This window comes from Microcaecilia unicolor, chromosome 2, assembly GCF_901765095.1.
Source record: "Microcaecilia unicolor chromosome 2, aMicUni1.1, whole genome shotgun sequence".
NCBI lineage: Eukaryota > Metazoa > Chordata > Amphibia > Gymnophiona > Siphonopidae > Microcaecilia > Microcaecilia unicolor.
Window position 1 is genome coordinate 41,480,456 of NC_044032.1, and position 26,129 is coordinate 41,506,584.

Here is a 26,129-nt window from a genome sequence, read left to right on the forward strand (position 1 = left end):
TCTTTAGAGCACAGACCGTATAAGTCTGGCCAGCACTATCCCCTCCTCCCAACCACCAGCCCCGCCTCCCACCCCCGGCTCTGGCACAGACCGTATAAGTCTGCCCAGCACTATTCCCCGCCTCCCAACCACCAGTCCCGCCTCCCACCACCATAAGTCTGCCCACCACTATCTTCGCCTCCCCACCACCAACCCCTCTTCCCCCCACCGGCGAAATGCGGCGGCGGGCGGATGGAGAGGAAATGTGGCGGCGGGCAGATGGGCGGGGGGGGGGGGGGTGGTAGTGGGTGGAGAGGAAATGCGAGGCCTGTGCCCACCCAGTCCACCTCCAGGCCCATCTAAAAATTATACTCTGGCTACGCTACTGTAACGGACATTAGCATGTGCTATGCCACGTGGTATTATTTTTATGATGCTTTTACCACACTTTTGTAAGCCACACTGAACCTGCTATCAAGCGGGAAAGAGCGGGGTATAAATGCTACAAATAAATATATAAAATAGGATATGCAGCAGTTAGCGAGCACTGTGCTTTAGTATAAGAGCCCCATTATCTATATAAAGCTGCCCAGTTAAATTATTTTAATTTATTAGGAATCCATGAAAATCTTAGCGCGCGTGTAGTTAAAAATCTGTAGGGTATAATTAAGCTTCTGAAAACTAGGTTTCTTGGACCTCCTAAAAAAAACGTATTTAACCCCTCCCCCTCCAGATGCGAGGAACAAATGCTACTGCAGAAAGAAATCAGGATTCGGAGCTGGAATGTGAACAGAATGTGCTCTGTTACCCTAGCCTTCCCTGTTTTGTTTCTGTCTGGGATCTCTGAACAAATAGTTTGTGTGGCAGGGTGTTGCTCAAGAGGCCGCGCTCAGCTTTGTTCTGTCCAAAGACTTATGACTGTTTATCTGGCCACACAATAAATCCTGCCCTCTGCCTCCCCCACTGGAGGAGGGAGGGAGGAAAGCAAGCTACCCTTCCCTAAAGACCATCAGAGAGAGGTCAGGCCGTAAATTTTATCCCTCTCTTCTAGTACAAGGCCTGCTACTTAGTCACACTTGAGTGCCTGGGTCCTGTTTGATAATGTAATACTTATTACAATAGATATAGTTGAGAGGTATTCATTGCTGTGTAAACAGGATTGTAATACAGGTTCTGTTTCCCTAACTCCAGCCTTTCTCCGCAGCAGTTCACCGGTCCCAGTTTGAAATGTCTAATCCACTCAGATGGCTAAGGGGGTTCTGTAATGCAAAGGTATAACTGAATTTACCAATGCCTTAATCATTTTATCTTAAGCCCATAATTATCTTATGCTTATGGGGATTTCAGAAGTTAATATTTTCATTCCCAGGGGATATGAAAGGCCAAAAATAGAGCTTTGGGGAAGCCACAGGCTTAGCGATTGACATTCAAGGTTCAGAAGTTGCTTTAACACTAATTCGGTCTAATGTCTGCTGGTCAGCAGGTTTCACAGCCCTTGAACTTTGTATCCTTCTGGTATTTTGTTAGGATAATCGTCTAATAGCCACAACTTGCTTTGTTGATTTTTGAATGAATATGCTCTCAATAGTTCCAACCACCAGCTTACCCAGGGGTTTTTCCACTTCATGTTAGAAATGCATAATGTATACTGAGAGGTTTGTTTTAAATGCATGTTAAGGAATAATGAAATATTTTTTGGAAGACAAAAGTTAATGTGACCAAGTGCAAAGTGATATACATTGGGAAGAATAACCACAGCACTAGGAGTCACTATCCTGGAAAAAGATCTAGGTGTCATGGTGACAAAATGCTGAAATCTTCTGCTCAGTGTGTGGTGGTGGCGGCCAAGAAAACAGACAAGGGGCCCTGTTTACTAAGGTGCGTTAGTGTTTTTAGCGCGCCTACACTTAGTGTGTGCGCTAACCATGTAGGTGCCTATAGGGATATTATAGGCACGTACATAACGCTCATTAAAAACATTAATGCGCCTACAATGCTGCTTAGTAAACAGGGCCCAAAGTTGGGAATTGTTAGGATGGAATAGAAAATATTTCTTCACTCAACATAGACTTAAAGTTTGGAATTCATTGCCAGAGAATGTAGTAAAAGTGGTTGGCATTGTAGGGTTTTAAAAAAAGTTTGCACAAGTTCCTAAAAGAAAAGTCCATCAGCCATTACTAAAATGGACTTGGGCAAATCCACTGCTTATTCTGCATAAAATCTGTGTCACTCTTTTGGGTTCTTGTCAGGTACTTGGACCTAGATTGGCCACTGTTGGAAACAGGATACTGGGCTTGATGGTCCTTCAGTCTGTCCCAGTATGGCAACACTTAGGTTCTTATGTAAGCCTGGGTATCATGTGCAATTTTGGTGGCCGCAGCTCAGAAACGATAGCAGAATTATAAAAGGTACAGAGAAGGGTGACAAAACTGACAGAGGGGATGGAAGTATTTCTTCACGGAGAGAGTGGTGGATGCTTGGAATGCCCTCCCCCGGGAGGTGGTGGAGATGAAAACGGTAACGGAATTCAAACATGCGTGGGATAAACATAAAGGAATCAAGTTCAGAAGGAATGGATCCTTAGGAGCTTAACCGAGATTGGGTGGCAGAGCCAGTAGTGGGAGGTGGGGCTGGAGGTTGGGAGGCGGGGATAGTGCTGGGCAGACTTATACGGTCTGTGCCTTGAAGAGCACAGGTACAAATCAAGGTAAGGTATACACAAAAGTAGTACACATGAGTTGTCTTGTTGGGCAGACTGGATGGACCGTGCAGGTCTTTTTTCTGCCGTCATCTACTATGTTACTATACATGTTACTATGAATTCCTCTCATATGAGGAAAGGCTAAAGAGGCTTTTTAATGAGGGTTGAAATAGTATACTTGTGAGTCCTTTGTTGTGATTAAACGTGGATTGTTTAAAGATTTAGATTTATAGAGAGAGAGAGAAATTTGGGAACACAATTGTGACGAGTAAATGACTAAATACTATGAAACTGAGAAGTTGAGGGCTTGAAATGGGATGACCCTTAAGAGGCCCCATTACCTGTTCATAAGGTCCAAATTTGATATTTTGATACTCTTCATATATGTGTGTGAGAAAATTTAATAAAACAAATAAGAAATATGTAATTTTTAAGTATTTCTGGGAGGCTGCAAGGGTTTGCTTTCACTTTTCTTTTTCCATTGGATTAGATTGTCCCACAGCAGCCAGCAACACATCTTCAGTAAATAACTCCAAAGGGGGGCTTTCTAGCATTTGAGTGCTAACAGGCTTTGTGATACCCTGCCCCTCGCAGGGATTTCCATGATTATATAGACTTGGTTATATTCTCCTCCTTCTTTCGCCTCTTTTGAAGATCAGGGTATCAGCCACTACTGAAGCGTGTGTGTGTGTGTCAGGGGGCGTAGCCAGACACCCAATTTTGGGTGGGCCTGGGCCCAAGATGCGTGGGCAGAAGAACTTCGCCTTGTCCCATAAGTGATTTGGTATCTCCCTCTCTCACCTGCATGCCATATGATCTCTCAAACATCCCCTTCCCCCTCATGCATTTTAAATAGCAGATTTTCACTGGCAGTGAGCAGCAGCTAATACACACTGCTCATGTTGGCCCCACAGCCTTCCCTCTGATGCAACTTCCTGTTTCCGCATAGGTGGGAATACATCAGAGGGAAGGCTGTGGGGTCAGTGCGAGAAGTATGTATCAGTCGCTGCTCGCAGCAAGTGAAGATCTACTATTTAAAAGGTGTGAAGGAAGGACAGTTGTTGGGAGTTTTTGGCTAGTGGGGCTTTGGGAACCCTGCCAGCCACACATCATAGGTGTGCTGCTACTGGATGGGCCTGAGCCCAAAGTGGGTGGGCCTAGGCCCACCCGGGCCCACCCTTGGCTACGCCACTGGTGTGTGTGTGTGACTCTTCTGCTTGTGTGTGTGTGTGTCTTCTGCTTGTGTGTGTGTGTGTAGTGTGTGTGTCTCTTCTGCTTGTGTGTGTGTAGTGTGTGTGTCTCTTCTGCTTGTGTGTGTGTGTGTGTAGTGTGTGTGTGTGTGTGTGTGTATCTCTTCTGCTTGTAATGTTGAAAACACTCTCTGTTTGACTATCTCTTTCTCTTCAACGTTTGTAGTTAATTTCTGTATTTTCATACCAGGTTTGTTAAATTGTAAACCACTCAGATAGTTTGCTCTTGAGTGGTATATCAAGACATAAATAAGCTTGAAACATAAAGCCCGTGCTGAAGGGACGGTGTGGGTCGTCAGAGGGCCTGTCATTGTGCCAATACTGGAAGGCTCTGTGCTGGAGAATTACTTGCTGAGGCATTACTGGCTACTGTGATGGAGATAGAGGGCAGCACCATGAGAGAAAGGAGGATCTGGGCAAGTGTGATGAGGGAAGACACCCCCCTCCCCCCTGCATGTGATTTTGGGAGAGGATCGTTCCTCTCTCCCCTACCTTTCCTATGGGTACCCATAGCAGCGAATGGAATGCTATTAATTTGAAAAGGAATGGATGGAGAACAAAATTGAGAATATCATTATGTTTTTTTGTATAGGTCTGTGGTACTTCCATCCCTTCCCCATCATTCTATAACTTGACACCTACATTTGGGCCAAGTTCACACAAGTTTCAGAATACTAGCATTCATGCGAATTACTGCAGCGCTTATGTCTGTAATTGCTGGTTGAGCACTCAGTGGTGTTCTATAATCAGTGCATTGCTGGTACTCAAATGCTAGGCCACCCTTCAGGGATGAGGTGATCACTGAGGGACCCTCCCCACAATAGCCAGTCCCCCCCCCCCCCCCGAAACCAGTCATAGAATCTATGACAAGGCAGAATTTGTGTGTAGAGCCTAAGCTCTTTCATTAAAACCAGGGGTGTAGCCAGACTTTGGCGGGGGGGGGGGGGGGGGGGTCCAGAGCCTGAGGTGAGGGGGCACATTTTAGCCCCCCTCCCCGGTGCCGCCGCCACCCCCCCCCACCATTGTTGACCCCCCCGCCGCCACCACCACCACCAAATTTGACCACTCCCTGCCGACGACCCTCTTGACCCCCCTCCTGCCGCCAACCCTCCCCCGCCGCCGCCGTTGCCTACCTTTGTTGGCGGGGGACCCCAACCCCCGCCAGCCGAGGTCCTTTTCTTCCTTCATTCTGTTTCTGAGTCTGATGTGTGGGACGTCAGAAACAGAACGAAGGAAGAAGAGGACCTTGGCTGGTGTGGGTTGGGGGGTCCCCCACCAGCCAAGGTAGGCGACGGTGACGGAGGGTTGGCGGCGGGAGGGGGGGGGGTCGAGAGGGTCGTCGGCAGGGGGTCCAGGGCCAAATCTACGGGGTCCAGGCCCCCTTGGCCCCACGTAGCTACGCCACTGATTAAAACTTGAGGTTCAGGGGTCAATTTTAAAAGACAATGGAAAAGGTGCCCAAGTACCCCCTCAAAAAAAAAACCCTGTCTATAATTTTAGCGCATAACTTGCTTGGTGCATAAATATAAAGGAACATGCACTAGCGCTGAATATCAGGGGGAGTGCGTCACTTTAGTGCATAATGTATAATATTCTGTGGGGGCCACCAAAAGCGATTGTGGGGGGAAGAGATTTGGTTTCAGCCGAAACTGAACTGCAAATTTCGGTTGCTGGTTTGGTATTAATTGAAACCCAGAATCCAAGTTTCAGTCAATCTCTAGAAGCAAGAGGGCCTCCCCTTTCATGGGATATCTGGGGGAGGACTCAAGAAAAGGAGGGATGGATTGCAGAGTGAGAGGAGGGGCAAGCCAATCTGTACCAGCCACAGAGTAGGGCAAAATCAAGTGTTTTTTTGGTGGAGTTCTCCTCTGGAATGGCTCTGGGGACAATATCACCCCCCCCCCCCCCCACACACAATCACTCTCTGCGCCCTCCCTTCCTTCCCATCACACAAAGGCTCTTCCCAGGCCTCCCTTTAAACCTCCTGGTGGTCTGGTGAGTCTTCAGGGCAAGAGCGATCCACATTTGCTGTTTCCCCCCACTTGTTCCACAGTCAAAATGGTTGCCGGGACTTCCTGCAGCGGCCTCATGAGACTGTTGCCAGAGGTCCCACGGCCATTTTGAGACTGGAAACATCATAAGCAGGAGTGACTGGATATTGCTCTTGCTTCTGCTGCTTCCAATCTCAAGATGGCTGCGAGTACCTCACGAGGATTCTGCAGAACCCGCGAGGGGGCAAGAACGACTGGGGATCACTCATGCCCTGAAGACCCACTAGACCACCAAGAGGTTTAAAAGTAGGCCCTGGAGGGCCTTTGGATAGTGGGTGCTGAGAGAATGGGAGGTGTGCTGCGGACGAATAATCATAGCTGGGGAGGCACGGGGCAGATAGTGATCATGGGGTCAGGGTGGAGGGAGGGAGGGGGTTTGGTTTCAGCCAAAAATGGGTCTTTGGGTCAGTTTCAGTGCTGGTGCTGAAACCAAAACCAAAACCTAACCCAAAATTTGGTCAGGCTCTACTTCCTTAATGCAAAGAGCCCTGGTCATCCCAGAGCTCAGCCATGTTAATGCATCCTTACTAACCCCAGGAGGGCTTTCTGTAGTTAAGTCATTCTTCAGCTCTAGTTCAAAATGGACCCAGAGGTGACATTTTTTCTTTGTCTTAATAAAAAAAATAAAACAATCCCTTTTCTCCGCCTCTTGGAGCAGCTGTTGTGCAATAATAAAATTAAAACAGTAATCTGGAAAGAAGAAGATTATTCCAGTTTGTAGATCTTATAGAATGAATCTTGTACGTACTGATATCCAGCAATAGCACAATGGTTTGGGTCCTGAGTGCAAGAAGTGAAATGCCATCTCATTTTGGACAGAGGCCTATAAATGAGCAGAATACATCGATCATTCTTCAGTACTGGGTGGTATCATCATCCATCTCCATACCACTATGTTAGCAACACAATTACGCTCATCTGTGTCCAGCGCAAGTACTTGTACGGCACAAAATTAGAAGGGAGCACACTAGAACAGGTGACCCGGGAAGATCTATGTGGCCGCTAGGCGAGCAGCTTGGTCAGTCGTTATCTTGTCAGAGTAGCAATGTGAGATTGGGTTTTTCCCTCAATAATGGAACAAGTATTAGAAGGTAAATAACATTAGATGTACGTTTATTGTTGGCTCAAGGCACTTGACATATCCTACTTAGAAAGCACAAGGAGCAGATTATCTGTAATGCAAGACACATTTCAGGGTTCTCGGGCTATAACGGTAATAAGTGCTGCTTTGCAGCCTTTTGGAGGCTTGTTATTGTGTGCACAATGAAAGGTGAAATCCTGGCCCTGTCAGACTCCAAGGCTGTGTGTTTTTTGGCATCATACATTGTGGAAAGCTCTTTTTTTTTTTCCCCTAAGCCTTTTAAGTCAGTCAGTCACCTTTTTCTTTGGTTGCATCATTCTCTGTGACCTAAACTGCTGTTAAGTATTGTCCAGAACTGCAGAAGACTTAAGATAAACACTGCAGTGTGGAAGCCTGGGCCTACCCTGGTTGAAGGTTCTCATCCACACACACAGGTCAAATGATCACTGTTGCCTTTTCTGTTTATCTCAACTGTGCTATGATTCATTGTAGGCCGGTGAGGGAGTCTGTTGTTCACAGTGTGATTCTTTAAAAACTGAAAGCCCAGGTTGAACCCTACCCTCTACCACTTTCAATATGTGCCTGCCGATGTTCAGTATTAAGCTTTTCTGAAAAGCTTAAGCAGATGTTACCTGTAGACACTGAATGTTAAAGAGAACATTCATGAAATCCGTATACAACTTCTTGATAAAATACCTAGGCCCCAATATCCAAAGCAGTTATCCAGATAACAGCAGCAACTATCTGGATAAATGTCGTAAAAAAAACCTATTCACAGATTTTCAGCAGCAGTAACCTGGGTAGTATCGCCAAAAAAAGTTTTACAAGCTGCCTCAGCACAGTCTGAGGTAGAGAGTGGGTGTTTTACTATCCAGATAGATATTTTAATAAATTTAGGACAGCAAAAATACTATATCCTGATCACTGTGCAGATCTAATCTAATCCATGACTTGTACACCTCAGTAATTTATTTATTTATTTGGTGCATTTTTACCCCACATTTTCCCACAGAATCCCAGCAAAAGGTTCAAGACGGTTCACATCTTTAAGAGAGACACACACAAAAAAATTAGGAATTACATCAAAAATCAGAAGGATAAAAAGTATAAAAATCCTAAAATTTATCAACAACAAAAAAAAGTTTCAGCTTCCTTCACAATTGCATATAATTTACTTCAAATGTATGAAGGAAATGTATTAGGACTAATAGACTACAAAATCTGAACAAAGAACCCGATCAAAAAAAAAAATGCTGTCAATTGAAAATATGTGATACACTGTTGTGAGTTTTTGCTTTGAAGCTGGAGTCGGTAAACATGTATCAACTCCAACTCCACCCAAAATTGCTTCGGACTCCAACTCCATAGCCCTGCTTGGAAGTCGTAGTTCTGTATCTTCAGCTAACATCTGAATCGGTTCATTACAATCAGTGGTGCATTATAATACATTAATAACGCAGGATGTTTCAAAGCAAGCTTGTGCTTTTCTACTGAAACCAAGGTGGACTCTGAACTCCTCTCGTTTTTATGCTATACTAGCCGTTGAGCCCGTAAAAATGGGCTAGTAAAGGAAGGGGGGGTTGAAAGGCCCCCCCCGGATAGGTCGCCCCGCCCCTCCTCCCCGGAGGCGCCGCCGTCCCCCCCCCCCCGGAGTCCCCTCCTCCACCCGGGCCGGGTACCTGGCTTCACTATTCAAACCGCTGGAATGCAGCACACAGCTCATCTGAGCTGCCGTCGGCCTTCCTTCTTCTCTGCGTGTGTTCCGCCCTCGTGTGACGTAACGTCGGCGAGGGCGGGACACAGGCAGGTAAGGAAGGCCAACGGCAGCTCAGATGAGCTGTGTGCTGCGTTCTGGCGGTTTGAATAGTGAAGCCAGGTACCTGGGCCGGGTGGAGGGTGGGTGGCGGCGGCGACTCCGGGTGGGTGGGGGGAGCAGTAGCGGCAACCCTGGGGGGGGGAGCGGTGGCGACGGCAGTTCCCTCAGTCGCAGGTGCGCAGGTTCCTTCTCTGTCACGCCCCCGTCATCACGTATTGACGCGGGGGCGGGACAGAGAGGGTCTCTACTGCGCATTTGCGAGTGAGTACGCCTCTTGCCATTTATATGTTTGATATTTATTTTATTTATTTATTGTATTTGTATCCCACATTTTCCCACCTCTTTGCAGGCTCAATGTGGCTTAAAATACATCAGGACTGGTGGAAGTACATTAAAAATAGACATTTAGTGTTACAGAATAATCTTGGACAGCACAATAATGATAAAACATGGTAGTGGTATAACAAGCATATATTGTAAGACAGTTTTGACTATGTGTGGGGGAGTTATGTGTATTCACATTGGTTGAGAGCAATTTTCCTACTCCTGAATTTGCATCGGTTTTTAAAGATTTCAAAATTCCCTAAGGGCGCACAGAGACTTGCGCTTTCTTTTCCTGTGCAAAAAATAAACAATTCATGTAATTTCGCAAAGTTCATTTCAAATGCAAAACCATGCACGTTGTTGAAATGTCCCTATTTTTATGCATTCTGTCTGCGAGTAAAACACTATTCTATCCATAGAAATGACGTTGGAGATAGTCCTCCCCAAGTAAAGTCTTAGAGCAGTGGTCCCCAAACTGTGGGGTCAGGACGCCAAATGAGATTGCATCATCAGTACATGGTGTCAGAAAAATGGCTGCTTCCCCTCCCGCTGTATTTCCTCTGTGATCTATGGCTAGTCCTGTCAGCCGACAGGGACCTATGGATCAGTAAAGGTTCCCAGGCTCTGCCCATTCTCTTGTTACACTGTTAAGTAGAGGAGTGTGGTAGCCGTGTTAGTCCACTCTTAAGGTTATCAATAGAAATCAAACAAAATAAAACATGGAAAAGAAAATAAGATGATACCTTTTTTATTGGACATAACTTAATACATTTCTTGATTAGCTTTCGAAGGTTGCCCTTCTTCGTCAGATCGGAAATAAGCAAATGTGCTAGCTGACAGTATATATAAGTGAAAACATTCAAGCATTACTATGACAGTCTGACAGGGTGGGAGGATGGGGGTGGGTCGGAGGTATGCATGGGGACCCCACCCCGGTGGGACAGCACTTCACAGAACCAGGACACTGTACCAGTGATTTCACAGTGAGAATACTGAAAGGTAACTTTAAAACCATACAAGAACGTAAGACCTTTGAAGTCAGAATGATTGAATATTTTAACACCCAACAGAAAGGACTTAACAAGGATCTGGGGTTCCTAGCCCATTATAAAACATAAAACTGTATGTCTCTGTTGATCACCCCACCCCTCACCTATCCACACCCATCCTGTTAGAATATCAATGATATGCTTTGATGTTCCCATGCATACTTCCTACCCACCCCCCTCCTCCCACCCTGTCAGACAGTCATAGTAATGCTTGAATGTTTTCACTTATATACACTGTCAGCTAGCACATTTGCTTATTTCCGATCTGACGAAGAAGGGCAACCTTCGAAAGCTAATCAAGAAATGTATTAAGTTATGTCCAATAAAAAAGGTATCATCTTATTTTCTTTTCCATGTTTTATTTTGTTTGATTTCTATTGATAACCTTAAGAGTGGACTAACACGGCTACCACACCTCTCTATTTAACATGTAGAACCCCAAAGAGTAGCAACATTCCATGTAGAATCCCAAAGAGTAGCAAGATTCCATGTAGAACCCCAAAGAGTAGCAACATTCCAAGTAGAATCTCAAAGACTAGCAAGATTCCATGTAGAATCTCAAAGAGTAGCAAGATTCCATGTAGAAGAAGGGCAACCTTCGAAAGCTAATCAAGAAATGTATTAAGTTATGTCCAATAAAAAAGGTATCATCTTATTTTCTTTTCCATGTTTTATTTTGTTTGATTTCTATTGATAATCTTGTTACACTGGAAACCCATTCAGTTTATTGAGGTCTTTGGGAGCCACTGACACACGACTCACTACTTTCGCATCCACCACTGCTGCTGACGTCATGCTTTAGATAAACGGGGAGCGGAGAAAGTGTATGAGAGAAGGACATAAGGTTCTGCTATTTTATTTTCATCATCAGCTGTGGTCTTGTGACTTTTTAAGGGTTAAAATGGGGTTACATTGAATAAACGTCTAGGAAGCACTGTCTTGGAGAGAAGGTATTGCTATTATTTTATATTGAAATCAGTGATTTTGGTTAGAAAAAGACTTTCCTAAATTAAGTATTTCAATGAGGATGAATTTGAAGGTTTGTTGTCAGAAGAAAGAGTCAAATACAGTTCAGTCAGGCATAATTCCTATTACCTGTAAGGGAAAAAGCAACAACGCATTGTTTTAACATAAGACAATATGATGGTCCATATTGAGAGAGATTGAAAGTCCAAGTCCAGCATCCTTGCCTCTGACAGTAGCCAATCCAGGTCATAAGTACATAAGTACATAAATAATGCCATACTGGGAAAAGACCAAGGGTCCATCGAGCCCAGCATCTTGTCCACGACAGCGGCCAATCCAGGCCAAGGGCACCTGGCAAGCTTCCCAAACGTACAAACATTCTAGACATGTTATTCCTGGGATTTTGGATTTTTCCAAGTCCGTTTAGTAGTGGTTTATGGACTTGTCCTTTAGGAAACCGTCCAACCCCTTTTTAAACTCTGCTAAGCTAACCGCCTTCACCACATTTTCCGGCAGTGAATTCCAGAGTTTAATTACACGTTGGGTGAAGAAAAATTTTCTCCGATTTGTTTTAAATTTACTACACTGTAGTTTAATCGCATGCCCCCTAGTCCTAGTATTTTTGGAAAGCGTGAACAGACGCTTCACATCCACCTGTTCCACTCCACTCATTATTTTATTTATTTATTTATTTATTTATTTATTTATCATTTTACTTAATTGCATTCACATTTATCACATAAATGTAAGGAAATACAGAAATTAATATAAAAAGGAAAACATTTTCTCTCAACAATATATATATACATAATTGTCCACAATTGGAAGATCCAAGATCAGGAAAACAATCTTAAAGAAAATAAGAAAAACTCAAAATGGTTAATCTTACACTTCACATTTTCTGAGGGAGGGAGGTTAATCGGTTATTGCAGCCGGTACAGTGGTAACTGAAGGAAGTTGCTGCAGAGGATTCCTCATCTGTTTCCACAAACTCTTATAATTTCTTAGGTTCAAACAAATAAGTAATAAGGAAATAAAACACTTACAAGGGAATCGCGCTAGGAAGATCCCACCTAGGGCAATGATTCCTGGCTTAAAAGCCAAGACGTCACACCTCCCAGTCTGCGATTCCCTTGATATGTCAGGAAATATATGCATCTTTGAACCCAAAAACTATCAACCATGTATCGGAAATAGAATTTCAAAACATTATTCCTATCTAGATCAAAGACTTAAAGTCACTAATAATATAACTCTTATCTATAACTTCTGAATTTTCCATGGGTCATAAGTACTTATAATGCTAGACACATCATAATGCTAGAGACACCCATAGGAATATATGGGTGTCTCTAGCGTTAGTGCGTGCTAAAAATGCTAGCATGCCTTAGTAAATAGGGCCCTAAATAAATAAACAGAATATTGCTAAAAATGAAACGAGTAACACTGAGGAAAAGTACTTGGCAGGATCCATTCCTTATTCATACCCATACATAAGCATTACCTGCCTAAATAGTTTATGGACTTTTCCTCCAGAAACGTATCTGGACCTCTTTTAAACCCAGCTATGCTTCCTGCTCTGACAACTTGTTCTGGTAGCAGATTCCACAGTTTAAGTCTATGTTTAGTGAGTTAATACTTTCTCTGAGTTGTTTTAAATGTGCTTGTCTGTTAATTTCATGGCATGTCCTTTCCTCCTAGTATGATTTGAAAAAGGTAAACAAATTGTTCCCTATTCACCTCGCATATAGATTCGTATTCTGTCTCGTCTCAGCCAAGCAGAAGAGCACCAATCTGTTTACCCTTTCTTCCTAGGGAAGTAATTCCGTCCCCTGTAACATTATGGTTGCTCTTCTCTGCATCTTTTTGTTAGCTCCACTATCGGGCTCATTTTCAAAAGAGAAAAACGTTCAAAAGCGACATAAATCTGGATTTGGACGTTTTTCTCACAAAAAACATCCAAATTTCAAAACCAGTTTTTAGACGTTTTCCTATGAAGTCCGTCAGAAGTGCGTTCAAATCACAAGGGGGCGTGTCAGGGGCATGTTAAGGGTGGGATTTTTTTGTAGCCATAGTGGAACAGAACAAAACTGTCCAAGACACTGTTAGCCCAGATTTTCCAATAGAAAGGATGTTTTGAGTTAGACCTGTTTTTGTAATGAATAAGGCAAAAAAGGTGCCCTAAATGACCAGATGACCACTGGAGGGAGTCAGGGGTCACTAACTCCCTCCCTCCCAAAACATATCGAAAATGCCCCTCTGTATCTTTTTAAAATATTTTAAAAAATGTTTTCTCTCTTTGGTAGATGTACCTGTCGGATGAGCTTCATAAGCAAGCAGAAGAGACCACTTCGAGTTCATCAAAGAGCAAGGTCAGTAGACAGCGCCAATGAAAGCATAAAGGATTGTGTGGCAAAAGCCATATATATATGTGTGTGTGCCTTCCAAAGAAAGAATTCATGTTTCTGAGTTTTGATACCACCAGTTGCCCGATCATCTTTCTTTGTAGGGGGTAAGCTGGATAGGGCAGAATTTAATTAGCTGGAAAGCAATATTAGTTGATAACGTAATGAAGTCGCACTGTAATTACAAGCTTTCTTGTATGTCATCTAAGCCTCTATGCCAGCCAGTTAAGGGTTGGGCACAACACTACAAACAGGAGTCGGTCTTCAGAGGCTTTAATAGCATGCTGTGTTAGAGGGTAAGAACCAGAGGCGTATCTGAACTGCGGCGGTAGGGGGGGCCAAGGCCAGAGGGAGGGGGCACATTATAGGCCCCCCCCCACCGCCGCTGTCGTCGCCACCGTCACTTACCTTTGCTGGCGGGGGACCCCAACCCCTGCCAGCCGAGGTCCGCTTCCTCCTGCCGCTGCCTTTAAAAATATTCCTTCGTGCATACAACGTGCAGCGACATCAGACTCCGAAAGGAGCAGCTTTGAACAGCACAGACTCCGGAGGACGAAAAAGAACTTTAAAAGAACTCGGCTCGGCTGGCGGGGGTTGGGGGGGGTTGGGATCCCCCGCCAGCCGAAGGAATATTTTTAAAGGCAGCGGCAGGAGGAAGCGGACCTCGGCTGGCGGGGGTTGGGGGTCCCCCGCCAGTAAAGGTAGGTGACGACGGCAGGGGGGGTCCAGGGCGAAATCTGTGGGGGCCCAGGCCCCCGTGGCCCCATGCAAATATGCCTCGGTAAGAACTGCTACAACATGAATTGCAATAAACGATGCGCAGCAGGAAAAAAAAAGCACAACAGGCCCCAAGAATGGGGAGAAACAGGCTTTATTGGAAGACCCAATATGGGCCGTGTTTCGGTGACATGCCTTCGTCAAGGGTCAGCTAGGTAAATGTTCCAACACTGTAAATAATGCTCTGCTCAATCAAGTATAAATAGAATAATCCGGCATGTGTGTAATAGTGCGTTTTTTCTTGCAAAAAATGTGTCGGTACTCAAATGCCTTGCCACCCTTCAGGGGTGGGGTAATCACTGAGGGACCCACCCCACAATAGCCAGGCCCCTGCATCCAGTTACAGAATCTATGACAAGGCAGAATTGTTGTGTTGATCTGTTTCATTAAAACTTGGGGACCATGGGTCAATTTTAACAGACAATGAAAAAGGTGCCGGTACTCAGTACCCCCAAGTGCCCCCTCAAAAAAAAGCCCTGGTAATAGTGCAAGTCCCCCTCCAGAGCTCAGTCTCCACTACATCACTTGCAATTCACCTACCTGCTGAGAGAGAGTAGAAACTGAGCAGGCTAGGAGTGGAGAATGGGCAAGGACCCCATGTTGCAGTGAGCGTACGGTGCTTGCAGCACTGTTACTTGTGCAGTTAACGCAGGAGCACTTATGGCTTCTTCAAGAGAAGATGTTAAGCGCATCTGTGCCAATTACGCGATAAAGAACCTTTTTGTGTGGTAACTGCAGGGGACATGCTGGGCAGAAACCCAACAGCACACAACGTTTGCACTTCTCCCTGATCCTATAGAGGTCACCAAAAATTGTGCGTGCAAATTTAGGCCTGTTCCTGACTTGCGTGTACAATGTAATAGAATTATGACCCAATTGGTGTCAATAATTGGCTTTTTAACAAGCAACTATTGGCACTAATTAGATTTCATTGGGACCAATGTGCCTGAAAGTTAGGCGTAGGATCTGCACCTCAAATTTATGCGTGTTCCAAAAAAGGGGGTGTGGGAATGGGAGGGCCATGGGCGTTTCGGGGTGAAACTGGGGCATAGTTTTGAGTTACGTTAGTAATTACAGAATAATGGTGCTCCGCATGTAAATTTAGGTGCAGGCATTTGTACTATGTTTTCATTGGTGCAAATGGCTGCGCTTAAATTTACTTGACTCTCCGCTTAAGCATAACCGTGCCAAACTTTAGGTGCGGGTTATAGAATACCGTTTAAGCGGGTATTGTTTAGCGCTGATTTTTTAGGTGTTATATATAAATGGCATCTAACCCTTAGTCGGTTAATTGATGCAGTTTAAGCGTAGTAAGTGCAAAAACCTACCACACTTTCATAGAAGGGTCCCATCGTCTGCTACTGAAAGGTTTAGGCAAATTCTCCATTAATTTTATTTATTTATTTACCGCATTTGTATCCCACATTTTCCCACCTCTTTGCAGGCGCAATGTGGCTTACAAAACATCATGGATAATGGAAATGAGAAGAGAATAGACATTTGGTGTTACAGAAGGATGTTGGATTGCTTGGTAATGGAATACATGATAGTAATATAATAGAGGGCATTATTAACATTTCTGGATATAAGTGGGAGTTTCACATGATTTGATCTTTGTGGAATATCTTGTTGAAGAGATGGGTCTTTAGTAGTTTACGGAAGTTTTTTGTAGTTCAAGAGCATTCAAAGGAGCTCATTAACAGGAAATTTCGCAAAGCTGGGGGTATGAAAATCTTCATGGACTTGTTTTCGCAAAATGCAGTGAAGTGCAATTTTTTTGCAGCCTGCTGCCTCTCTTGTATGGCATCAGGCAGTCAAAGGGTCTACTAACACTGTGTAAGAGCCAACCAAAGGGATCTCTATATCCTGGTGGTGCAGTGGGCCCTCTGTACTTCTCCAACCCTGAACCGGTGCTGAACTGAATGTGGTCCCTCCCTGGAAATCCCGCCCCGATGGCATTCCACCTCACCAGTTACCTCAAACCCCAAATGTTGCCAGCATCAGAACCCCCACCCCTTGCCCTATCCGCTCCGAATGGACTGATTCCTGTGCCCTTCCGCTTCCTGGCCACCATTTTGAAAAATGATGTGGTTTTTGATGATGTAATGCTAGTTGTTGGGGAAATAGCAGCTTCAGAATGGTGACATGGGGCATGAGCAACTGGGGATTGCTTTCTGTCTCCACTAGAATTTGTAACTTGAGAGGGCAGAAGAGGTGTAAGAGGCCCTGGGCCTAGCACCATTTGGCTTCTGGGTACTTGAGAGCAAGGCTTTCCACTAGCTGGTGGAATATCCTTTGGGGGTGCAGTTTTAGTACTTGAGCCTCATTTGGGTCCACGGGGAATGCAGCGGGTGGCTAGAAGTTTTCTGTTAGGGAGACGCTCACATAGGCCTGATGTCTCTTTAACTGCCTTCCACCGCTGTGTGATGGAGGCCACATTTTGTGAATTGTGTTTGTGTGTGTGTGTGTGAGTTGCCATGGCCATCAACACACAAAATATTTCCCACAAAATTCAGTAGTACATGAGGACAAACCAGGTGTTCCAGTGCATACATAACTGGATTTTGCAGAATCGGCCATTAACCTGTACGATTTTTGTTTTGTAGCTTAGTAAATCAGCCTCTTAATACCTTCTCTGCTGTTTGTTCACTTTTGAGTGAAATTTAATCACAAAAAACATCAAGTATCTTCTATTTTAGAGTGGAAGATTAGTTACTGTAAGGTTTCTGGGTACTTAGCAAGCTAAGGAGGAATATTGATTCAATGAGCTTTCTTTTTCCCAGGTCCAGTAAGACGAAGTAGATGGAGGATTTGTACTTCCAAGTGGGGCAGTTTGGATTAATAAGTGCACTGACCTTTCCTTTTCAGACATTATCCAGGCAGTTTACTTAGGCACTTTACTTTGTTCATCCTCAGAGTGTTCGCATTTTGTTTCCCTTTTACATGCTCTTGGCTATAGATTAGCTTCTTCTCACTGTCTGGTCTGTAGAGAGAGAGAGAGAGAAGAAAAAAAGGTGGTTTCTTGTCCCACCCCCTTCTTTCCTGGGAAGACTAACAAATCCATATGCAGCTGCTTAAAGCCTCATCTTTTATAAGAAAATCAGCAACAGGGTTATCCAGGCCCCCCCTGTTCTTTGTGCTTCCCATCGCTGCGGAGGAGCTGGGGGGGGGGAGAAGCAAAGCGCAAAGAACTGTTGCTATTCAGTTGTTTGTTTGCTTTGGACCTGTTGGGCCTGTCCTAATCAAGGGCCTTTTCAGGATCTTCCCCACGGCCCCCTCCCCCTGGTTCTTTTTTTTTTTTTTTCTCTTGTGAAAAGAAGCAATGGGGGTCCCAGGGCCTAGTGTTTGAGAGAGCTTGTTTCCCACAGAGGGTAGATGCCCAGTGGAGAGACCTCTAGCAGCCCAGAGTGAGAGGAGAGGGCACGATCAATCATTCAGAATGTTAAAAGAGATGGGGAGAGATGAGAGTGAGAGAGGCCGACTGAATTGAAGTGGAGGAATTTTTTTTTGTTGTTGTTGTTGAAGGGAGGGTTTTTTTTTTTTTTTTTGGACATCTGCCCAGATTCATGCCGAGTTAAAGAAGCGGGCTAAATTCTAGAAGGATGAATGGGGGGCAGCAAAAAGAAGGAAAAAAAAAAGAAATCTCCTGCTCTAGGGAAGGATTGCAATGAGGCAGACAAAGGAGACTCAAAGGGAGAGATCAGAATGGCGGTTTCTTTCTTTCCAGTGGGTTTCAAGTATTCCGTTTATGTAGTGCACAACCCAGTGATATTGAGATGCAAACCAAATGGTATTTTAGGGCGCGGGAAGGACCTACAAGTGCTACTGCCGTTTCTTGGTTTCTGGCGCTGCCAGTGTTTTCTGGAAAGAGCCACTAAATCTGTGTAAAAATGATAGAGAACAGCTTCCTTGTTCTATATAATCTGAGGTAGGATCTTAAAGAGTTCATCCGATCCAGTACAGTGGAAGGGTGGACTGCCATGGAACGAGATAAACGTCTCAATGCTTAGATTTATATTTGTTTCTTTTTATCACAGGAAAACAACATCAACTATGCATTTATATTTAACTACATATCTCTATATCTCTCTCTTTTTATCTATATCTATTTATTTATTTGTGATATTTATACCCCGCTCTTTCCCGCTCAATAGCAGGTTCAATGCAGCTTACATAGCATGTTACAAAGTATCACAGAGATAATACAGGGATAGAAACAATGTATCAATGTATCCAGGGGCGTAGCCAGACAGCCAATTTTGGGTGGGCCTGAGCCGAAAATGGATGGGCACGGAATTCAGCCCCTTCTGGCCCCCCTCAACTCTGCTCTCCCCCTACCCTCAAACACAAAATATTAAATACCCGAGCTGGTGCGGATTCCCAAACTGCACCAGCTGAAGATTTCCTCCTCCCAGGGCAGCCAGTGCTCTTCCAAACGGCAGAAGCAAGATGCCGCTACCAGTACTCCGTAGATGCTCAGTGCTTCCGCCTGGTGAAAACTGAGCACGTGCAGAGGAAATCTTTAGCTGGTGGGGTTTGAGGATTCCCACCAGCCACACATCAAGAGAGCCACAATTTTGGGTGGGCCTGGGTGCAAATTGGGTGGGCCACAGCCCACCCAGGCCCACCTGTAGCTACGCCACTGAATGTATCGAAGAGATGACAAGGTATCTTAAAGATAATGCAGGGATGGAAACAATATATCAGAGAAATGATATAATTACTTAGATTAGGTTCCGTATGGTACGATGTATCACAGAAATGATACAAAGTATAGAACAAAGTGTCGCAGGGACGGTATAATTTCATAGAGTAGGATAATTACGTTGAGTGGGACATTGGCAAGGGATGTGAGGAGGGATTGGAGTGTGGGTGATATATAGGAGTGGAGTTGTGTTTGAAGTTACATCTATCTATCCATATTTTAGTAGGAACATCTTTCCCAGCTCGCAGAAACTATGCTCTTCTTCCCAGGGATTTCATCACAGCAGAAAAGATTTTCTTTTGAATACTACATGAATTATCTAATGAGTGTTTTCTAGTGTGATGATTATCCATAGTTAAGGCTGTTTCTGTAGGGAAAGCATTGTTGCCCGATGTGATATATTATTGTACATGTTAGAAGCCCAGATCTTTGTGTTGACTCATGCACATCCTTATAGGATAGTTTCCATATAATTCATATTAGTGGAATCTGTCTTACAACCTTTTAAACTTTCCGTCTTTGAGCTACACTGTTTTTTTTTTTCAGCTGACAAGAAAACGTTGGCTGTTGAAAATAGACATTAAAGGCTAGGATAGCATGAGAAGAAGGTAATATTGACTGTGATAAAGAAAGGGAGCAGGGGTGGACTGACCATTCGGGCAACCGGGCAGTGCCTGAGGGCCCAGAGGCTCTGCCCGGATGCCCGCCGCACACTACAGCCTTCCCCGGTCCTACCTTAAAAAAGCGCTGCTGGTGATCTAGTGGACTTTGAGGGAGGGGGGAACATGTTCTTTCCTGTCCGCTGTGCTGCCACTATTCCCTCTGCACGGCACCACCGTATTTTAAAAATGGTTGCTGAGACTCCCTGCGGAAATCTCGGCTGACATTTTGAAAACACGGTAGCGCCGGCAGGTGGGGGAATAGCGGCAGCGCAGCAGGCAAGAACATGTTCCCCCCTCCCTCAAAGTCCACTAGATCACCAGCAGTGCTTTTTTAAGGTAGGACCGGGGAAGGCTGTAGTGTGCGGCGGGCATCCGGGCAGAGCCTCTGGGCCCTCAGGCACTGCCCGGTTGCCCGAATGGTCAGCCCACCCCTGCTCCCTTTCTTTATCACAGTCAATATTACCTTCTCATCCTGAGTTTAGAGGATTTATTTTTCAGCAATCCTAGCCTTTAATGTCTATTTTCAACAGCCAACTTTTTCTTGTCAGCTGAAAAAAACAGTGTAGCTCAAAGACGGAAAGTTTAAAAGGTTGTAAAATACAAAACAGACAGAAAGTTTGGATGTCATCTCATGTTGTAAATCATCCAGCAATGAATCCCATAGAATTAGTGCAACAAATGAAAAAGCCCAGAAACAAACATGCAGTTGAGTAGCAACTCTTAAAAGGGGGCACAGACAAGCCACACGATGAGGTTTCCAACTGACAAGATGGCTGATATGGGGGAAATAAGACCTCTTTAACACCAATGTCTCCCATGCAACATCTTTAGAACTAGGGAATAAATGTAAATTTGTGCATGCTGGCATAGTAGCAACCAATGTAGTGCCAGCAGAGTGAAGGTAGTGACTTTTATCAATGCACCTGAAGGGGTGGCACCACCACCAGAGCCTTCCCTGAAGTGCACAGTGCAAAGAAATGGTCAATAGCAGCAGGTCCAGAAAGCAGGCAGAATGTCAGCAATCATAGGAGCCTTTTTACTAAGCCGCTTAGAGGGGCATAATCGAACGGGGCCAGCTATCTATATGGGCGGCCATCTTTAAAGCCAGCCCCGGAAAGCGGCATACCCGACCGTATTATCGAAACAAGATGGCGGGCATCTTTCGTTTCGATAATATGGTCGGGGCCGGCCAAATCTCAACATTTGGGCCGGCATTAGAGATCACCGCCATTGCTTTCCCGCCAATAATGGAACCTAATGGCGGCCATCTCAAAACCGGCCAAATCCAAGCCATGTGGTTGTGGGAGAAGCCAGCATTTATAGTGCATTGGTCCCCCTCACATGCCAGGACACCAACCGGGCACCCTAGGGGGCACTGCAGTGGACTTCACAAATTGATCCCAGGTGCATAGCTCCCTTACCTTGGGTGCTGAGCACCACCAAAACCCACAACTGTACACCACTACCATAGCCCTTAAAGGGTAAAGGGGGGCACCTACATGTGGGTACAGTGGGTTTGTGGTGGGTTTTGGAGGGCTCCCATTTATCACCACAAGTGTAAGAGGTAGGGGAGGTATGGGCCTGGGTCTGCCTGCCTGCACCCACTAAAAACTGCTCCAGGGACCTGCATACTGCTGTCAGGGAGCTGGGTATAACATTTGAGGCTGGCATAGAGGCTGGCAAAAAATGTTTAAAAAAAATTTTTTTTTGGGTGGGAGGGGGTTGGTGACCACTGGGGGAGTAAGGGGAGGTGATCCCCGGTTCCCTCCGGTGGTCATCTGGTCAGTTGGGGCACTTTTTGGAGGCTTGGTCCTAAAAATAAATGGACCAAGTGAAGCCAGCGAAGTGCTCGTCAGAGCCGGCCTTTTTTTTCCCATTATCGTCCGAAGCCGGCAATCTCATAACCACGCCCCTGTCCCGCCTTCCATACCCTGCCGAAACGCCCCCTTTAACTTTGGCCGGCCCTGTGATGGAATACAGTTGAAGCCGGCCAAAATTGGCTTTCGATTATACCGATTTGGTCGGATTCAGGAGATGGCCGGCCATCTCCCGATTTCTGTCGGAAGATGGCTCTCCTCGTTCGAAAATAAGCAGGTTAGGCACCTATGTGCGCCCAATGCATGCCAATTCGGAGTTACCGCCCAGCTACCACATGGCCACGACGGTAATTTCATTTTTTAAGCGTGTCTGCTAGGCGCGCCAGAAAATATATTTTATTTTCTGGTTTGCGGCAAAAAATGGGCGGTAACTCTGACTTTGATGCTTGTAGGCGATTACCACACGGTTAACGCGAGAGACCTTACTGCTAAGTCAATGGCTGGTGGTAAGGTCTCAGACCCAAAATGGATGCCTGCCAGTTTTTATTTTGCCGCACATCCATGTTCGGCAAAAATAAGAAAAGGCATTTTTTACAGGCGCACTGAAAAATCTATCTGTGAGCGCTCCAAACCAACACCTACACTACCACAGGCCATTTTTCAGCACACCTTAGTAAAAGGACCCCATTTTGCATATTTTGAGCCTTTTTGGATTTCCATCTGTTTGCGTTCTTCCATATACCCAGCTGCCCTGTAACTACTCTCAGACCTTATCAGCGAACTTCTGAAAGAATACATTGGTGATGTCTAACAGGCTTGGCAGGGATTAGTACACTCCCAGAAAGGGGCCAAGCATTTGCCAAGTGCCAAATAACAAGGAAATTATCTAGGTTCTTTTTCTGAACATTTTGGTCACTGTATTATACTGATTTTCACCCCACCCCTCCCCTCACACCTAGAGAACATTTAGACTTGCAGGACCTTTGGACTAGTCATGCTGAAATCCATGTAAACTTGATTTTCTTTAAAATGTTTGCCACTGGGCTAGCTCTGTAAGCCAGTGGTAGTACTGTGCAGTGCATTATGGGAAATCTGTGTGTGATTCCCGAACCTGGCTTCTGCTCCCCAGAACAGGCCTTGAGTGTTAAGAGATTCTCACCATCAGTCAGCCAAATGGCTGGACCTAAGGCCTAGATTACTTGGATTCTAGAAGGAGCTCTGAGAACTGGGAAAGGAATATAAACGCTAACGCACCTATACATTTCTATGGGCACATTAGCGTTTAATGCGCGTAAACCATTTACGTGTTAAAAATGCTAACACACCCATAGCACGCCTTAGTAAACGTAGGCACAAATCTCTTACAAAACATGTCGGTGCAAGGAGATACACAAATGGGGTGCTTCAAGATCTTTGCCCAATTCACAAGTTAGGCTGTTTCTAGCAAACTATGTAATCGTTTACAGTTATTACAGAATACCGCCGTTAGGTTAATATTTGAATGTGGTCATTTTGATAGTGTCTCATCCTTTATAAAAAATCATCACGGGTTAAAGGTGCATCAGTGAATAAGATTTAAAATTGTTTGCCTGGTTTTTATATCAATTTTTGGTCTGAATTCAGGTGGACTTGTAAAATTGCTCGAGATCCTTTCTTCAGGTAGAAGTTTGTGCTTTTACCGAACTTTAAATTTACATTATTCAGCTCTAAAAGATGTTCGGCTAAGATCATTTTTGGAGGGTTCTTTTCCTTTTCAGGGGGGCCCAACTTTGGAATAATTTACCTAAGGGGCCCTTTTACTAAGCCACGTAAGCATCTACATGCACCCAACGTGCGCCACTTTGGAGTTACCACCCGGCTTCCGCTCGGCTCTTGCGGTAATTTCATTTTTGGCACGCATCCGAAACGCACGTCCAAAAATGAATTCTTATTTTCTGATGCACGTCCGCTACGTGTGCCAAGTGGCACTTGATGCACATAGGTCTTTGCCGCCTGGTTAATGCGTGAGACCTTACCGCTAAGTCAATGGCTGACGGTAAGGTCTTAGACCTAAGATGGACATGTGTCAATTTTTCTTTTTCCTCACTTAAATTTTCGGCAAAAATTTTTTAAAAAGGCTTTTTTTGCAGGCGTGCTGAAAAATGGATCTGCGCGCGCCCAAAACACGTCCCTACACTACCGCAGGCCATTTTTAGTGCATCTTAGAAAGGTTTTTAAAAACTTTTGTATTTGACAAATAAGTTGAGAATTGGATGTTGTAGATCAGTGATGGGCAACCTTTTGAGCTTGGTGTGTCAAAATTCGCCAAAAAACCGAGCATAACTCGGGTGGTGTGTCACTTCGAGAAAAAAACCATAATTTCGCGATATTTATAGTTTAAATAACAAAAATGTATAATTGTAATATATAACTGTATTTAATAAACCAAAACCTAATTATTTAACTTACCTGCTTAGTGACTTCTTTGTTCATCTGTCAGTCGGTTTCTTTTGTTGGTCTTGATATTATTTAACTTGTGTGGGGTGCCGTGAACTAAGATAAGTGAGGGGGAGGGGGAATTCTTTAACTAATCTGCCTATTAGTGACTTTTTTGTTGCTGAATTTCATTGGCTAAATCTTCAATTGAAGGTTGGTATTTTGTACATTCAAGCCCAAGCAAGCGCTACTAACTTCATCTTTCAATCTGTTTCTTTTGTTGGTTTTGATATTATTTAACGCTGAGAATAAGGTTTCACAAAAGTACGTACAGTGGTGGAAATAAGTATTTGATCCCTTGCTGATTTTGTAAGTTTGCCCACTGACAAAGACATGAGCAGCCCATAATTGAAGGGTAGGTTATTGGTAACAGTGAGAGATAGCACATCACAAATTAAATCCGGAAAATCACATTGTGGAAAGTATATGAATTTATTTGCATTCTGCAGAGGGAAATAAGTATTTAATCCCTCTGGCAAACAAGACCTAATACTTGGTGGCAAAACCCTTGTTGGCAAACACAGCGGTCAGACGTCTTCTGTAGTTGATGATGAGGTTTGCACACATGTCAGGAGGAATTTTGGTCCACTCCTCTTTGCAGATCATCTCTAAATCATTAAGAGTTCTGGGCTGTCGCTTGGCAACTCGCAGCTTCAGCTCCCTCCATAAGTTTTCAATGGGATTAAGGTCTGGTGACTGGCTAGGCCACTCCATGACCCTAATGTGCTTCTTCCTGAGCCACTCCTTTGTTGCCTTGGCTGTATGTTTTGGGTCATTGTCGTGCTGGAAGACCCAGCCACGACCCATTTTTAAGGCCCTGGCGGAGGGAAGGAGGTTGTCACTCAGAATTGTACGGTACATGGCCCCATCCATTCTCCCATTGATGCGGTGAAGTAGTCCTGTGCCCTTAGCAGAGAAACACCCCCAAAACATAACATTTCCACCTCCATGCTTGACAGTGGGGACGGTGTTCTTTGGGTCATAGGCAGCATTTCTCTTCCTCCAAACACGGCGAGTTGAGTTCATGCCAAAGAGCTCAATTTTTGTCTCATCTGACCACAGCACCTTCTCCCAATCACTCTCGGCATCATCCAGGTGTTCACTGGCAAACTTCAGACGGGCCGTCACATGTGCCTTCCGGAGCAGGGGGACCTTGCGGGCACTGCAGGATTGCAATCCGTTATGTCGTAATGTGTTACCAATGGTTTTCGTGGTGACAGTGGTCCCAGCTGCCTTGAGATCATTGACAAGTTCCCCCCTTGTAGTTGTAGACTGATTTCTAACCTTCCTCATGATCAAGGATATCCCACGAGGTGAGATTTTGCGTGGAGCCCCAGATCTTTGTCGATTGACAGTCATTTTGTACTTCTTCCATTTTCTTACTATGGCACCAACAGTTGTCTCCTTCTCGCCCAGCGTCTTACTGATGGTTTTGTAGCCCATTCCAGCCTTGTGCAGGTGTATGATCTTGTCCCTGACATCCTTAGACAGCTCCTTGCTCTTGGCCATTTTGTAGAGGTTAGAGTCTGACTGATTCACTGAGTCTGTGGACAGGTGTCTTTCATACAGGTGACCATTGCCGACAGCTGTCTGTCATGCAGGTAACGAGTTGATTTGGAGCATCTACCTGGTCTGTAGGGGCCAGATCTCTTACTGGTTGGTGGGGGATCAAATACTTATTTCCCTCTGCAGAATGCAAATAAATTCATATACTTTCCACAATGTGATTTTCCGGATTTAATTTGTGATGTGCTATCTCTCACTGTTACCAATAACCTACCCTTCAATTATGGGCTGCTCATGTCTTTGTCAGTGGGCAAACTTACAAAATCAGCAAGGGATCAAATACTTATTTCCACCACTGTAGGGGGAAAAATTGTGAGTAAAGCCATTGCTATATTTTTCAGGGTGCTAAAAGTGTCTGGTAATCCGATCCAGGCACTCCAAATTTCCTGGTAACACAGATATTCTCTTAATAATTGCATCTTTATTCTGCATATCGTGAAATAGAACTGGTGCACATCTTAGGAGAGTTTCTTTAATAAATCCTCCCTCATTGAGTGCTTTTCCA

At 44.7% G+C, this 26,129-nt stretch overlaps 1 protein-coding gene across 4 annotated transcripts in view; it reads left to right on the plus strand.

The window, feature by feature from the left end:
- SETBP1 (SET binding protein 1) overlaps positions 1 to 26,129 on the plus strand; it is a 616,780-nt gene that overhangs the window by 277,936 nt on the left and 312,715 nt on the right. For all 4 annotated transcript variants that reach the window (XM_030192882.1, XM_030192884.1, XM_030192885.1 and 1 more), the window contains exon 3: positions 13,524 to 13,589. In XM_030192882.1, coding sequence (XP_030048742.1) covers positions 13,524 to 13,589 — 66 coding nt within the window. The remainder of the gene's footprint in view (positions 1 to 13,523; positions 13,590 to 26,129) is intronic.